We start from the raw sequence: 16,907 nt of genomic DNA on the forward strand, positions 1-16,907 counted from the left end.
TTAGCATCGAGATGTACAGTATCTCACAAAAGTGAGTACACCCCTCACATTTTTGTAAATATTTTATTATATCTTTTTATGTGACAACACTGAAAAAATTACACTTTGCTACAATGTAAAGTAGCGAGCGCACAGCTTGTATAACAGTGTAAATTTGCTGTCCCCTCAAAATAACTCAACACACAGCCATTAACGTCTAAACCGCTGACAACAAAAGTGAGTACACCCCTAAGTGAAAATGTCCAAATTGGGCCCAAAGTGTAAATATTTTGTGTGGCCACCATTATTTTCCAGCACTGCCTTAACCCTCTTGGGCATGGAGTTCACTGGAGCTTCACAGGTTGTCACTGGAGTCATCTTCCACTCCACGATGATGACATCACGGAGCTGGTGGATGTTAGAGACCTTGTGCTCCTCCACCTTGCGTTTGAGGATGCCCCACAGATGCTTAATAGGGTTTAGGTCTGAAGACATGCTTGGCCAGTCCAACAAATTTACCCTTAGCTTCTTTAGCAAGGCAGTGGTCATCTTGAATCTTACTGAGGTGCTTATCTTGATCCTGGTGCTGCTGTTCTCTCAGGGAATCCACAATATTGAATATCTGGAAGACCCTCCCTTGAAGGATCGCTCTGCCATGGCCTTGGCAGGCAACATGAAATAGATGATGTAGATACTGAAGAACTTTAAGTGCATTCTCAACATACAGATGTCTGGGTTCGATTCAACCCACTACTTGGAGTACCTGGACCCAGTTTTGCTTTGCGTCTTTTAGGTTCTTTTTGATATAAGCAAAGAAGCAATAAAAACCTCCTGTATTAATATGCTTTACTAAACAATATGCTGTACATACAATTTACAAATAAAGGAATACAATACAAGACTGACAGATATGCATAAAACACATGTACACGCTACATAAACTTCCTAGCGAATAAGCATAAACAATGGTCTGTGTACAATAGGAGTAAAATTATTTAGCTCAGGTTATAGTGGCTTTGTGTTCGCCATAGGCAACCAGGACTCTACTATATGAGCGATTGCAGGAAAACGGGTGATGGAGTCATTCACCGGTCAAGTTTCCTTAGACACAGACCTTCCTTATTCTGTCATTATGGAGTCCTTTTGTCAGCTTATGCTGCTGGCCTTTTATTTAGAAAGTTTAACCAGTCCCACGTGGGTGTGGCCCCTTTCTAATTACTTATTTTTCACTGATTTTCTGTTGGTGAAACATTTTCCATTTCAAACTCTAGATGGCTCTGTTGTATCTTATGTGCCATAGGTCAGATATGTCAAAAGGTCAAGCTATTGTTGACCTTGGTTACCTGGATGCATTGTATGCTCATTATTCCTGTAAAGACAACGGGGACCACTGACATTTGCCCAACATACATACAACAATAGCATTTATTTTCCTATTGTGTTAAAGGACAGCTTGTGCAAATGTTTCCAACCGCATTTGTTTGAGAAATATTCAAAGAAACCTGATGTCTACAAGTGGTGACCATCCAAGCTTATTTCTGGACCTTGTGTTCAAAAAAAGCATACTGCAGTCCAATGTTGGTTGAGGGTATTCGGCCTCATGACCACCTAATTTGAGTTGTTAATGTTTGCCCAGTTTTTCTCCAGGCCTCTGCAACTCGGTGTATTGACTGTGTGGAAAAAGTCAGAAAATCTGATTTGAAGCCTCACCAATTCTGCGTTATCAGGAGAGTCCTTTCTTCCATTAACTAGGATGGCTCTCGAAACAGATGAGAGAGCCTGTTGGGCTAGGGAGGTGGCCTAGAAACTAAAATGGTACAAAGAACATGGTTGGGACAGATTTTGGCTAGAATCAGGGGTCCAGAGGCCTCGGCAGTGGACGCACTGGTAAACCATGGGGTCAGCTCTGGTTGATTTACCCCTTCCCTCTTTAGATTCTTCCGTGAGTGCTTTGCAGGAACAAGATGGAAGACATTTTGGTGATCTTGGTGGCACCAATTTGATCCAGAACAATATGGTACTCCAACACTCTGACTCCTGGGAGACACAACATGGGCAATTTGCATGGTGTCAGGTGGGAAGTTTCACCCTAGACCAGGGGCGTCAAACTCTATTTCCTCACGGGCCATATCAGCATTATGGTTGCCCAAAAAGGGCCAGTTGTATCTGTGAGACTATATAAATGTATCCAGGAATTTTTTTCCCCCCGAAGGAGAATCTTAAAGGGGCCATAAATACCAGGAGCATGTTATGTGAAGCGTTCAGGGGTGCACTAAATACATAATGCAGCGTTCAGGGGTGCACTATGTACCGAGTGCAGTTTCAGGGGTGTGGCACATACAGAGTGCAGGGTTAAGGAGTGTGATTTGTAGAGTGAGCAGGGTTTGTTTTTTTGCAAGTGTCCCAAACTTCTGTAGATCAGAGTATAACCCGACCTGCGAAAGAATTCCTACTGTACCAAAAGGATCAAATCTTTGGCACAGATAACAGTAGGATATCTCGGGGCAGGCACTAATTAAAGCTGCATCAGATTCTGTCATCTAGCTAATATTAGTGCAGCATAATTTTTCAGTAAACAAATCTTTTTAAGCCGGGTGCGGTCTCTTAATATTACCTTTTGTTTTGCCACAATGTCACTTTTCGTTAATAATGTTGGAGTTCTGTTAAATGGCCAGCAGAGTTGAGACTTTTTTTTTTCTTTACAATTAGTCTTGCCTTGCCCATTTTTTATTACACTTTAAGAATCAATTTTTACATTTCAATGCTGAGTCACAACCATGATGTTTCCTTGTAGGTAAAAATATTTGCTTAGAATTTAGGTTTGGAACATTTGTCTGATAAGTCTTGGGTCTGAATGCCTTTTAAGCTCAGAGACCAACGCTCATTTAAATCAGTAATCCAAGCATAGATCCAGCTAGTAAACTCATACAACCAGTAAGCATGGTCTTAGCTTAACACTAGGAGGTGTACTTGGATAGCATTTGTAAACAATTGATTTTTTTTTTTTTCTTTCTCCTTTTGCTGTTTGTACTGGGCATATAACGTATTAGTGATTCTCGCAAATTTTCTAGGAAGCTTTCAGTCTGTTATACAGATTAGATACTCCAAGTGGAATTGATATTGAACTGATTAAAGCAGGAAGCCAGTCAAAAATGAGAGAAAATGAATAGCCCATTAAAATGCATCCAGAGTTTTCCTCTGTAGTAATTTTTTCCTATTGCTAAATGTTCTCAGTTTGATGGCCAGCATCACTTCCTCTGAGCCCAGGTCATCCTGAACCCACAGCCTGTGACTGTTTAAAATACTTTATTTAATGTTTTTCCATACAAAACCAATCCCCTCGAAATACAAAAATAATACAAGTTCATTGACAAAATACCTCATATTACTAACCGTCATCCTACCCCCCGAAGCCCCATACCCACCCCTCCCCCGTTCCTGCAGAAGGATCTAAAGGAGGCCAATGGTACATTCATATACACCTAATCTTGTCCGGTTCGCCCACCCCTTAAATGTTGTTTATGAATTCCTCCGCATAGCTCCAAGTCTTTTTATACCTTTGCCAACCTTCCCATTTACCTTCCCGTACCACCCCCTCCCCTGGTACCATTCCCCTGCTATCCACACTTTCGACGTTGTACACCTCATTGACGCAGAGGAGCCAGTCCCGAATATTTGGGCTAGCTGGGTCTAACCATTTTATTGCTATCTGCTTCTTAGCTGCATCTAGCAATATAGGTACCATAGAGGAACGGTAACTCCTCAGCGTCTTTGACGTGCAGTGAAATAGACACACCCATGGATCTACCGGGATAACCTCCCCTGTTATTTCCTTGATCAAACTTATGATTTTTCCCCAGAAAATTTTTATACCGGGACACTCCCACCACATGTGGGCCAGAGTACCCACGCAAATACACCCCCTCCAACATAAGTTGGATTTAGTGTAGTCTATTTTGCCTAATCTGTCTGGGGTGGCGTACCATCTTGCCAAACATTTATAGTGACTTTCAATTCTCCTGGATTCCAGTGCTGCCAAGTGTACCAATTTCAAAATCTTCTCCAAAGTGACTTCACTACATTGTGATCCTAACTCCCGTTCCCACTTTTTGACGTACGGGGGCACCAACTCCGACCTCCTACCCAGAATCCTATAAATTTGTGCTGCTCCCTCTCACAGAGCTGCTTGAATGGTCTATATTCCTCTTCACCTCTGAGTGGTTTCGGTAATTTTTCGATGAAATGCGAGAGCTGGAGATACCTCCACGCGTCCAAAGCCCTTACCCCCGGATCCACCCTTAAATCGGAAAATGTGCGTAATCTCCCATTATTAGGAACATTTTTAAGTTGAATTCCCTCATCTTTTAACCAATTCCCTCCCACCTCCCTCCTCCCTGGCTCAAAAAAAGGATTGTCTTTCATATAAATTAAAGGTGAGTTATATGTCCACTTGTTCTGAGTGTGTACCAAATCCCAACATTTAAAAGTGTTTTGTGTCAAAACTGCTGTGTTTGTGCCCAGTGCTCTATATTTTGGGGGGTTCCATATATTCCTTCGTAAATCAGTGTTGCTCATATAGTGTTCTAGGTTGACCCATCTCTTTTCAGAATCCTTTTTTGTCCAATCAATAACTCGTGATAATGTGACTGCTAAATAGTATTTATAAAAATCCGGTAGGGCCAAACCCCCCTTTTTTTTTTCCCCTACTCAAAACTACGTAGGAGATACGTGTTTTTTTGCCACCCCAGACAAATTTTGCCACTAGTCTCCTTAAGGCTCCAAAATAATACAAAGGGAGTGGAATAGACAGCATTTGAAATTTAAACAGTATTTTCGGGGTCAGTATCATCTTAACCGCACTCACGCCCAAGCCACGAAAGCGGTCTCGACGCCAACCTTCTAGTTTCCTGCCTAATCTCGTCCAGCAACGGTATATAATTTTTTAGATACATTTCATTAATAGAATTGGAGAGTTTTATACCTAGGTATTTAATTTCCTCTTTCCATGGAAATGGAAATACCTGAGAAAGGTGGGCTGCCTCTTTTTTTCCTACACTAATGTTCAGGATCTCCGACTTCTTCAAGTTGACTTTGAAATTTGATAATTCCCCATAACCTCTGATTATTCGGAGCAAGTTCGGAAGGGTGATTCTAGGGTTGGTAATAAAGAACATTATATCGTCGGCGAACGCCGCGAGTTTGTGCTCCTCCCCTCCCGCTCTTACCCCGTTACAATCTGGGCTGTTGCGGATGGTAGCTAGGAGAGGCTCCAGGGACAGAACAAACAAGAGAGGGGACAGAGGGCACCCCTGCCTGGTCCCATTTTTCATTACAAAAGGTTCTGAGAGAACCCCGTTGACCCTAACTGTAGCCATAGGGTGGCTATAAAGGGACTTAACCCAAGAAATATACCTCGGCCCCATCCCCATAACTTCCAACGTTTTCATCATGAACCCCCAGTCTACCCTGTCAAACGCTTTTTCCGCGTCTACTGACAGGAATAGAACTGGGGTCCCTTACGTTTACCTAATTCCAGGAGGAGTGCTGCTCGTACCCCGTTATCTCTGCTCTGTCTCCCGGGTATAAAACCTGCCTGGTCTGCATGTACTAGGGATGTAATTTTCTCCTTCAATCTACTTGCCAGAACCTTTGCATAGAGCTTCACGTCTGCGTTCAACAGCGAGATGGGCCTATAACTGGAGCAAAGCTTATCATTTTTTCCCTCTTTTAATAATAAAGTAGTTGAAGCTAATAACGCCTCTCTCCCCATTTCACAGTTAGTACCCAGCTCGTTCCAGAATTGGCAAAGTCTAGGGACTAGGATGTGCTTCAGTTTGTCCAGATATAATGTGGTGAAGCCATCAGGGCCTGGGCTTTTGCCCTTCGGGGAGGATTTCAGGGCTACCAAAATCTCTTCCTCTCCAATCGGTCTATCTAGAACCGATCTCTCTTCCTCTGTGAGCTCCGCCACTCCTGCCCCCCTCAGAAATTCCTCGACCCTCTCCCGATATGTTGAATTGCCTGTTCTGTTTTGGCCTATGCAGTAAAGCGCCTCGTAGAACTTTTTAAACTCCTCTGCTATACCTTTACTGGACCCAATTAGCTCTCCTTTTTTATTCTGTATTTTTCCTATAAAATTCCTGTCTTTTTTTCTTTCTTATTATTCTGGCCAGATGTTTGCTTGACTTATTTGCCCATAGATAATTTTTCTTTGTTATCCTGTTGAGGGTTCTCTTAGAGTCCTGTTCCATGGCATCCCTCAGATCCTCCCTTTTGACAACTAGTTGGTGAAAGATTTCCTGACTCAGTCCCCTCCTCTCCTTGTGTGTCTGCTCCAAAAAGAAAATTTCAGCAATCAACATCTCCCTTTCTTCCTTTCTCTTCTTTTTGATTCCCGCTCCCATGGAAATAAGAACCCCTCTAGTGTACGCCTTGTGCGCTTCCCATAGAGTGGGATAGGGAACCTCTCCTGTGTCATTTACTTTAAAGTAAAAGTCAACCTCTTCCTGTACCCTTTCCAATACTTTTGGGTCTTTAAGCAGGGATTCATTCAACTTCATTCAACTTCCACGCATAAGTCCTTTCTGCCCTTTCAGGGAGTCTCATCCTCAAAGTGACCGGTGCGTGGTCTGAAAGTGAAATAATCTCTATTTTAGTTTCCTCCACCTGATCCAAGAGACTATGGTCCACAAAGATATGGTCTAATCTCGAATACGTCCCGTGCACAGGGGAGAAGAAGGTATAATCTCTGTCCTTGGCATGTTGCAACCGCCATGCGTCTTCCAGGCGGCAGTTAAAAAGCCGCCGCCCGATTGCGCCGGTGGAGGCCTTACTTGTCCCCTGAGACCCGGTTCCAGGCAGAAATTCAGATCCCCCGCCAACACCACCTCTCCCTCCCTGAATCTCGTCAACTTTGTCAACACCTGCCCAAAAAATGCAATTGGTTTCTTGTTTGGACAATATATATTCGCCAGAGTAAATATTTTATTCCCGATGCTACCCTTCAGAAAAATGTACCGGCCATCCGGGTCTGATACTCTGTCTATCAGGTAGAAGTTTGAGGACTTTGAAAGACCAATTGCCACCCCCTTCGCTCTCCTAATAGGGGAGTCGCTGTAGTACCATTGCGGCAGACCCGGGGAAAAAAGCCTGATCCTGGACTCCAGCACCAGGTGAGTCTCCTGGAGAAAGACTATGTCAGCACCATAGTGTTGTAGTTCCTTTAGAATTTTGTGCCTTTTTGTAGGTGAGTTAAGACCCTTTACATTGTAAGAAAGAAACTTGAGATCAGGCATTTCTTTGGTTCTAAGCCCTAACCCCTTCTCTCTGCACTCCTAAGATCCCCCTCGCAGGAACGTCCTTCCCCTCCCCCAACCCCGCCCCACACCCCCCCGGCTGCAACCCAGCCCTAAGCCCGCTTGTAGAGGATGTTCTCGATCCCATACAGCGCGCACCACTTCAAGGGGTGGTGCTCAGATGGTGGCTCCTGATGCCCCCCCCCGCAAAGCAAGGGGAAAGAAGAGAAGAGCAGAGAGAGGAAAAAAAAAAAAAAATTCTCTCTCTCCTCTCCCCTCCCTTCCCCCCCCAGCACGGAGGGAGACAAGGAGGACAAGAGGCCAGCACCCCGACCGCGGCCCCCCCTCCCCTCACCCCCCACCCCCACCCCCACACAGCCAACACTTCATTTACATGTTTAAGTGACCAGAGACCATAGTCACATCATCCTTGTTAAGCTCCTCAGGTCTCCCGGTTGAGGGAGAGGAGAGCAGAAAAGGGGGCAAAAAAAAAAAAAAAAAAAACCATCCCCCATCCCCGAGCGCCCCCACCCTGATAAGCATAGTTGACCCCACACTCAAAAACAGCCTGGATTAGAGTTCATTGAAAATCCTATCTCAGTTCTTCCGGCATCGTGATCCCCAATCTTGCGCAAAAATCCTGCATCTCTTCTAGGAATCTCATCCTATGTGTTCTCCCTTCTTTGACGACTATCAAGGATGTTGGAAACCCCCAGCTGTACTTCAGGTTGGCCCTTCGAAGTTGGTCTAACAAAGGTCTCATCTGCCTTCTCCGCGCTAAGGTTCCAGCCGAGATGTCCGCAAAAATCTGTAAATTTTTATTTTCATAACAAATTGGGGGTGCGCCCCTAAGATTCCTCCATATTTTTTCCTTGTCCTCGTACGAGTGGAACTTCACAATTACATCCCTGGGGATATCTTGATTTAGATTAGGGGGTTTCCTCACCCTGTGGGTCCGGTCGATCCTAAGTACCTCCTCCTCCCTTCTACCCAGAATGGGATTGAATATTTTTCTCAGTTTGTCCCCTAGAACTTCATTTAGTTGTTCCAGGATGGATCTAATACGCAGATTTTGTCGCCTGCTCTGGTTTTCCTGCTCTTCCATTTTGTATGCCATCATGCGATTTTCAATCTGCATCTTACTAATTTGCTCTTGGAGGTCCGAAATCATTTTTGCTTGCTTCACTGATACCTCTTCTACCTCTTCCACTCTATGCAGTAGCTGGCCCATGTCTGTACGAACATTCATGATTTCTGTTTTTATCACTCCTTCAAGCTTAGCAAACATTTCCAGCATTTCTGATCTGTTCAAGCCGCGATCCATGTTTCTTTGCTCTTCCGGGGTATCACTCGCCACTACACCATCCGGATTTAATTCCTCCTTGGACCTGTCCCCCCTTCTGTTTCTGCTGTTCTTTTTTCTTCTCTTTTGTTCCTGACTGTTTCATATCCAGTCCTGGGCTCTTTAGGTTTGATTCTGTGAGATATTTTTGTATGGAACTAGTGTTAAGGCTCTCTCTTGGATTTTTAGGTTCTATTGTTCTTTGAGACCGCCCTCTCATACTTCCGCAAACTGCCAGCTTTTAAAGTGTCAGGCCTGTTACCTCGTCGTATTACTCGCTCCCTCCTGGTGATGCGGTCACACAGCGTGTATGTAAGATATGTATTCCAATACAAATAGAGTCCAGGGGGGGACCCTCCTAGCCCTCCTCGCCTCTTACTGTCCTTATTGCCCACCTTGGGAGGGGTCCTCACGTAAGTGCTGGAATTTTCCTGGATTTAAGATAAACTTCCCGGTAATTGGGATCTCACTGATTATCTTTATCGGTCCCCCTCCCTATGTTTCCACCATGAACAGGGCAAAGGTCAGAGGTTCTACTGTGGAAGGTGTATACCAGGGTTCAAGCAGACAATGATAGCCAGCCCTCAAATATAAAAAGACAAGCTGATTTACAGATTCGCTAACAGGCCCGGGAGATGTGTCAAAAGTTCACTGTATTTAGAGGCTGGTTATGCAAGTTATTAGCCGGCCCTCCACCTTTATTCCTTGTAGCTCTTCACATAAAGAGAGGGAAATATTCCTACCTTTTCTTCTGGTACTGTCTCTCAACTGCAGCGCTGCAAGGATTCTGTTGACTTTTGTATCTGCAACAGAGTTGACCCGAGGTCATGGTCCTGAGTAGAAAACAGGGGGGGAGAGGTGAAACCTGGAACGACCGTCAGTTGTCCAGGATAGTCCAGGATAGTCAGTTTATCCCTCTCGGGCTGCTCAGTGCTTCAGCGTCTTCACTCCACCCCGCTCTCTCCACTTCGCCTCCTGCTGCTCGTCAGCTGCTTGTCAGCTCGTCTCCAGTAGCGTCTCGCTCCAGCCTGAGCCGCAATGCCGGCCGGGCGGGACGTAGCCTTTAGTGTGTAGCCGTCCGCGGCTGCGGGGCATGAAAGGGGGGGGCCCGTCACGGGAGGTAGTGTGTCCCAGTACAGTACTTGCCCTGGGGACGCTGCGGTCTCTCACCCCGCTCGCGTCTCTTTCCCGCCTGGAGCAGCTCGCCTCAGGTCCTCACATTGGCGCCGCCATCAGCCCCTCCCCCTTCACGGACGTCCTACGTCACGTCCTCATCCTGTCACACACCAGCCCACAGCCTGTGACTGGATAGTAAAAGGAGAAGCAGCACAGTTATGGGTTCTGTCACACTGCTCTCTCCTTTCGGCCTACTTCTTGTGGGTACATGCACTGACTAGTTCCATGTGCTGCTTCTTCCTCTACTGCTCTAGCCCTGCATGTACTGAAAGGGGCTAATACCAGAACAAATCCAGGTACTTAACATTACCTGCATTTGAGAAATACATTTAATAATGTATTGATCACAGAGCTGCATTAAATTGGGTCTTTATCTAGAGTTCAGCTTTAAACTACTGATGTGTTTTGGGTTGTTGTAACAAAGTATGACACCCAGAGGAAACGTAGGCAAATACAGTAATAACATACAGACTTCTTTGTACTTTGAAAAAGTGTTTCTCTGAAATAAGTTTTATTTTTTTGAAATTGTTAGTATGTATTGGGACCATTGCTTTCTTTAGATGCCAACAACGATCCATTTATATTTCACTTGTTAATGCTTCTGTGATTTATCAGAGAACTTTACATGTGTAACTAACCAGTATGCTTGTATTTTAGGTATCTTGCCAATCGCACCAAGAGACATACATTGGCCATGACTTGTCCTACAGCTGAGATTCCTCCAGACCTACAGCGTCAACTGGGGCAGCAGTCTTTTAGAAATAGAGTTTGGCCCCCTCACCTTGCTCTGGACCAGCACCGGTGAGTACATACTAACAGCCCTGAGAATCGTTGGAATGATTAGTATAGCCAAAACAAAGTCACAATACTTGGGTAGCATAGGTAACTGCTCACTGTGTTGAATTCTCAATTCCATAGCTGCTGTAGTGGCCTTAAAGTATGCTTAAATACATTTTTTTTTTAAAGCTTTTGGTAGGGAATGGTGGATTTATTTATTTATTTTTTGCCCCATTGTGGCCACCAATTCTCCTTACTTCCCATCCCATGGACACAACAGGAATTGTGAAAAAAAAAAAGACCCCAAATTGAAGGGAAAAACACTTGGACAGATGTCACCGTGTCCCAATAGGAAAACTTCCCCTCTTTTCTTGTTCTAGTGCCAACTCAAAATGTAGGATTTCCTCTCCATTTCAGTCCTGATGATGGTGGTCACAGACAAAAAGGGAAGGTGAATATCTTCCCCGCTAACCCTTCTCTCTTGTATGCTTCGTATCCTAAGCTGTGCTAACAAGAAAAACAAAAAAAAAGGTTTTCTTTAGATACACATTTATAGTGGGCTCTGCAAATCCTTCTAGTTACAAAACAGAGGTGTTCAGAGTGACATCTGAATGACACTTTTTGAAATTCTGCAGTTATAATTCAGTCTGTAATTTTGATTCCTGTTTCTTTCATTCTGTCTTATCTGGAATATATGTTTTGTTCATTGCTATGGTATTTTAATGATTGGAGAACAAAATGCCCTGTGTTTTCTTGGGAAGCATGTGTTTCCTTCCAACCTTTGGACGGTGAATGTATACGCAGGAGACAGGAGTGCAAACTTTGTTCAACACCCACTGATTGCCACGCTGGAGCAAATAGAGTAGGTGGTGCACAATCAGCTGTTGTGACCTTGTACAAAATCCTGGCAATCCAGTGGCACACTATTTTCCCTTAACCTCTTACAATATTTATTCTGCTATAAGTAAACAAGAGGATGTGGTTAGTCCTAAATTGCAAATTCTCTGAAGGAGATGTTTTGAAGAATTCAATTACGATATATTTTTTTACATTTTTAATTCTGTGTTTTAATAGATCATTCACACTGGGGCGGTTTGCAGGCGTTATTGCGCTAAAAATACCGCCTGCAAACCACCCCTAAACAGCCTCCGCTGTTTGTTCAGTGTGAAAGCCCGAGGGCTTTCACACTGAAGCGGTGCGCAGGCAGGACGGTGAAAAAAGTCCTGCAAACCGCTTTTTTGGAGCGGTGAAGGAGTGGTGTATTCACTGCTCCTTCACCACTCCTGCCCATTGAAATCAGTGGGACAGCGCGGCTATACCGCGGCAATGCCGCGGCTATAGCCTCGCTGTACGAGCTATAGCCGCGCTGTACGAGGGATTTTAACCCTTTTTCGTCCGCCAGCGGGGGTTAAAACCGCACCGCTAGCGGCCGAATACCGCTGCAAGAACGACGGTACTGCAGCGCTAAAAATAGCGCTGTTGTACCGCCGACGCCCCCACCGCCCCAGTGTGAAAGGGGCCTTAAGCTAATCTTCAGACAGATATCTTAAAAACACAAGTGCAGTTAAGAATTTATTTAAAAAATAAAGATTAACCACTTGCCTACTTATTTTTTGCTAAACAAACAAAAAAAGACTCCCTCCCAGAACTGGACAAGTGCGCTGTAGACGTCATTCGGCTATTGTGCGGCGCAAGTGGTTAAAGTGTAACTATCTTAGAGAGTTGTTAGAAGAACAGATATGTCCAATGGAGGGTTTTTCCTCAACCCTTGCTCTGATGACAGGTCAAAACTTTGAATTTTCCATCACACTGTCCCAAAGACAATGGTTACCAGGACAGATTCATTAAGGCTTAATGTACACAGGATGTTTTACAACCTCCCCTGAACGATTTAACCTGACAGATGGAGCTAACATGCCACATTTAGCTGCATTTTGGGTTTAGAAGCATTTAATTAAAAAAAAAAAAAAAAATTTTTTTTTTTTTTTTTTTTTTTTTTTTTAGTCAAAATGAAAAATGCCTGTAAACTAAACGCGAGTTTCCGCGTTTACAAGTTGTTACAGATATTTGCCGTTTTAAATGCCTCTGAACATTCGTCCGGAACGCATTTTTTTGCTTTCCAAAAACTGCTTCTAAACTCAACTGCCTAGAAAGGACTATGAATGACCCTGTGTACATGTTACACATAAGATAACATTGAGGAGAGTTCAGGGGCAGCTGAAAAAAACACCCAACTGCTCCTAAACGTCCGTTTACCAGTAGTGCTGTGCTGGTAAACGGACGCTGTTGTTTCCCATACTGTATTTTTTAGGAATGTAACCCTACTGGCTGGAAAATAACCCAGACTTACAATGCTAAACCACTGACTCTCAATTAGGAACAGTATGGTCAGCCTGCTGCTCAAGCCCCTTTTATTTGGCCTATTGGCTTGTCAAATTGCAGAGAAGAGGTGCTGTTACTGGCAGGAACCCCCCCTTCACTGGGCTGCACCTACGCTGGGTTATGAGCAAGTGTTCCCGAGCACACGTAAATCATCACCTCTGCAATCCAGACCACAGTGATTGGCCCTTGTCTCTGTGCTCAGTCATCTATGGAGAGTTCGGTGGTCAGGCATTTTTGCGCTTACACTAAGGGCCCTTTCACACTGGTGCAGGGACGGCGTCGGCGGTAAAGCGCCGATATTGTTAGCGGCGCTTTACCATTGGTATTCGGCCGCTAGCGGGGCGGTTTTACCCCCCTCTAGCGGACGAGAAAGGGTTAAAAACCACCGCAAAGCGCCTCTGCAGAGGTGCTTTGCCGGCGGTATAGCTGCGCTGTCCCATTGATTTCAATGGGCAGGAGCGGTATACACTCCACTCCTTCACCTCTCCAAAGATGCTGCTAGCAGGACTTTTTTTCCCGTCCTGCTAGCACACCGCTCCAGTGTGAAAGCCCCCGGAGCTTTCACACTGGAGACAAAGCAGTGGCACTTTCGGGTCGGTTTGCAGGCGCTATTATTAGCGCAATAGTGCCTGCAAACCGCCCCAGTGTGAAAGGGCCCTTAAGTGGACCGGGCACTGGACCACATCTTCCATGTGGTCTTGGGGACGGTACACTTAACCATTCCTGGGCATGGTTCTCAGCAATCACACCACACTGGACCAAGAAGGTGAACCATGCCTGAGCTCAGTTTAAACTGCCTGTACACCCTAATTTTGATTTTTTTAAAGTGGTATTAAACCTAAAATAAAAAAATGTTATATATTGCAGCTTACCAATTCTTAGATGTGGTGGCTGCATTCGTTTTCTTTTTAGACTTTTTTTCCCTCTGTTTTCACCTGGTGATCCAGCTTGCCACACATCTTCTGTATTAGGGTGCCTACACTTTGGATGGAGGAGCACAAAGACCGCTTTGAACAGCAAGATTGTCAATCAGTTGGGACGGTAGGGTGGAGTTAGATGAACTATCAGATTTAAAATCGCTAACAAACTGAAGCTTTGCTCCAGCTAACACTTTTTAAGCAGTTACAGCAACAATTCCTTTTGGGGAAAAAAGGTTTAACATAAAAGTTGTTCATTGTAAGCACCCCTGTCAGTGGTAAATGGTTTGTCTCAACACTCTGCTACATCTGCAGGACGGCTTGTTCTGTTGAAAAACAACTGACCTACTGACTAGATTACCAGGTGAAAATGAAAACAAGCCTAAAGAAGAAAACAAATGCAGCCACCACATTTAAGAAATGGTTACTGCAGTATAATAAATGTTTGCTTTTGGGTTTAATATGGCTGTAAAAAAAAACTGTATACAATGAGACATGATGCTAACTTACTGAAAACTAATTTTAGGGTTAACCTGCGCTACAAGTGCATGTCTGAATTTGTCAAAGCTATCATAACATGAATCTTTGTAAACATATGGTTTAATCTATTTTGAGTTGTTTAAGGGAAAATCAAGATGATGCCTATGTAGGTTTGGGATGCATGTCTGTGATTTCTGAATACCAATAAAGATATTTTCATAGCTAAGTTTAGACCTAAACAGTTTACAAGTATTGTGTTTTGCTGTACCAGCAGGAGTAATAATTCTTAAAGCCTAACTCTGGGAATTGCACAATAATTACCCTTGCTGTGCCCCCCTCCCCACAGCCCCACTTCAAGGGTTCAATGCTTGTGCAATCTAGGGTGTATTGGAATGGGGGGATTATAGTTCCCTTATTTGCTCTGGCACTTTCTTCTTCTCCCTGATGCTGCAGGCTGTGGGTAGTCCCTTGCTCTCCTCGCATACAATGCTATTCATCATTTTCGAGGGGGCTTTTGCCCCACACTGGAATCAGATTCTTGGCTCCTTCCATCAGGCACGAACTTCAGCATCGTGGAATCTACAAGGTCATTCATAGTGTTCTTCCATCTAGGGGCTTTCAAAGCCTCTGGGGACATTAATGTTGCCTATTCACATATTTCCATCTTTTCAGCGCATCATTGCTACCTGTATTTTGCTGTGGGCATGTAACTCTACCAGCTTCTTGCCCTTCCCTGTGACCTGTCCACTGCACCTCTGGTCTTTGTAAGCTGCTAGCCCTGTATGTGCTCTGCCTTGTTCAGAGGGCTTTTTCACTCTAGCTGGGGAAATATTTTTTCCCACTGGCCTTGAAGGTTCTCCTGTCTGGCTGGGGAGGAGTCCTAGACATGCTCTGTGTGCAAGAGACTTGGCTATTGAAGGCTGCTTGTCTTTCATTCAATATTCTGTAACTCAGAGCAGTGTGGTTGTCCCTTTAACACTGATTTGTTTGAATATCGGGTCATACCATGCTGTGGCAATGACTTACATCAACTATTTGGTAGTAACCACATGTCTTGCAGCAGTAAATGTTGACAATCAAATTCTGGCTTGGGCGGAGGATCGTTCTCCAGTTCTGTCTGCCGTGCACATCTCATGTGGGAAATTGGCAAGTGACTTTTTCAGTAATCATCCTCTGGACTCCGAGTAATGGTGTCTTCACCCTGAGGTGTTTCAAGAACTTTGTTGCAGATGCTGAATATGTACCTTCCAGGTTCAAAAGTAAACGACAAGTTTGTCTGCAAGTCAACTCTGTGGTTCAGCCTGATCTATGCCTTTTCTCTGAAACTCCTTCCTCACCTTCTACACGGATTGAGATGGAGGAGGGCATTCTGGTGATTCTCATCACTCCCGACTGGCCCAGGCAGATGTGGCATTCGGACCTCAATTGGCACTTGGCAGACTATATGGCCTTTCTGAGCTCTTGTTTTCCAAAGGCCAGGTACCACCCTACTTCTCTCGGTCACTGGTTTTAATGGCCAGGCTGGAAAAGAAATAGGGGCCTGTCAGATTCAGATTATCTCAAACTTTTTATCAACTGGGAAACTGTCCTATTGCAAGTCTGCCATTGCCATTTCTGATGGTGTAGAGCAAGGAAATTCTATACCAGGAAGTACTCCATGTGATACATGCTGTCTTTTCCAAGCTGAACTGGATTGTTTGTTGGCCTTGTGAACCATTGAGGGTACTTGATAGTTTGACTCTTTTACTCTGTCATTCCTGCAGGTCTCTGTAGGGGAGAGTCTGTTTCTTCTTCCAGTACTGGTGCATTCAACAACTCATCATTCAAACCCCTGAACTTAAGTGGCATTAAATTATTATCCTTAAAGTGGTTGTAAACCGCTATTGAAGAAAAAAAAAAAAACTAACACCTGCAAGACAAAGGCATAATGAGCTAGTGTGCATAGCATACTAGCTCATTATGTAATACTCACCTGAGATCGAAGCCCTCGCTGCGGTGCCCGTACACAGCATCGGCCGGCGACATCACACCTGTGGGTTACTTCTGGGTATCGCGGCTCCAGTGCTGTGATTGGCCAGAGCCGCTATGACGTCACTCCTGCACATGCGTGTGGGAGCTGCTGGTAATGGCACACTCACTGAAGCATAGGTGCCGTTGCTTCAGTTTGCATGTACCGATGACGTCTGCACATGCAATTACAGGGGATATCTCCTAAACAGTGCAGGTTTAGGAGATATCCTGGGTAGCTACAGCTAAGCCTTATTATAGGCTTACCTGTAGCAAAAAGTTGTCTGTAAGGGTTTACAACCATTTTTCTCTAAAAAAAAAAAAAAAAAAAAAAAAAATAATAATGGCCAAGTAATCTGTTTTTCATTAAATCATTACTGTTTTTCTTTTTTTTTTTTTGCCTTCTCGTAATGTCCTCTCTGAGCTCCCGATTCTCTCCTTTTCCCAGTCATTTTGTCTGTTTGGAATTAGCAGTACACAGTAGTTGAGGTCATGTGCACTGTTCTGTGCACACTACAATTCTAATAGACCCTAGTCCATCTCTGGAGCTAG

General features: G+C 44.3%; 1 protein-coding gene across 2 annotated transcripts in view; it reads left to right on the forward strand.

Moving 5' to 3' along the window:
* SIK3 (SIK family kinase 3) overlaps positions 1 to 16,907 on the forward strand; it is a 309,635-nt gene that overhangs the window by 250,890 nt on the left and 41,838 nt on the right. For both annotated transcript variants that reach the window (XM_073602379.1, XM_073602380.1), the window contains exon 15: positions 10,450 to 10,593. In XM_073602379.1, the coding sequence (XP_073458480.1) occupies positions 10,450 to 10,593 (144 nt within the window). The remainder of the gene's footprint in view (positions 1 to 10,449; positions 10,594 to 16,907) is intronic.

The sequence above is a fragment of the Aquarana catesbeiana genome, linkage group LG10, assembly GCF_042186555.1.
Source record: "Aquarana catesbeiana isolate 2022-GZ linkage group LG10, ASM4218655v1, whole genome shotgun sequence".
Taxonomy (NCBI): Eukaryota; Metazoa; Chordata; class Amphibia; order Anura; family Ranidae; genus Aquarana; species Aquarana catesbeiana.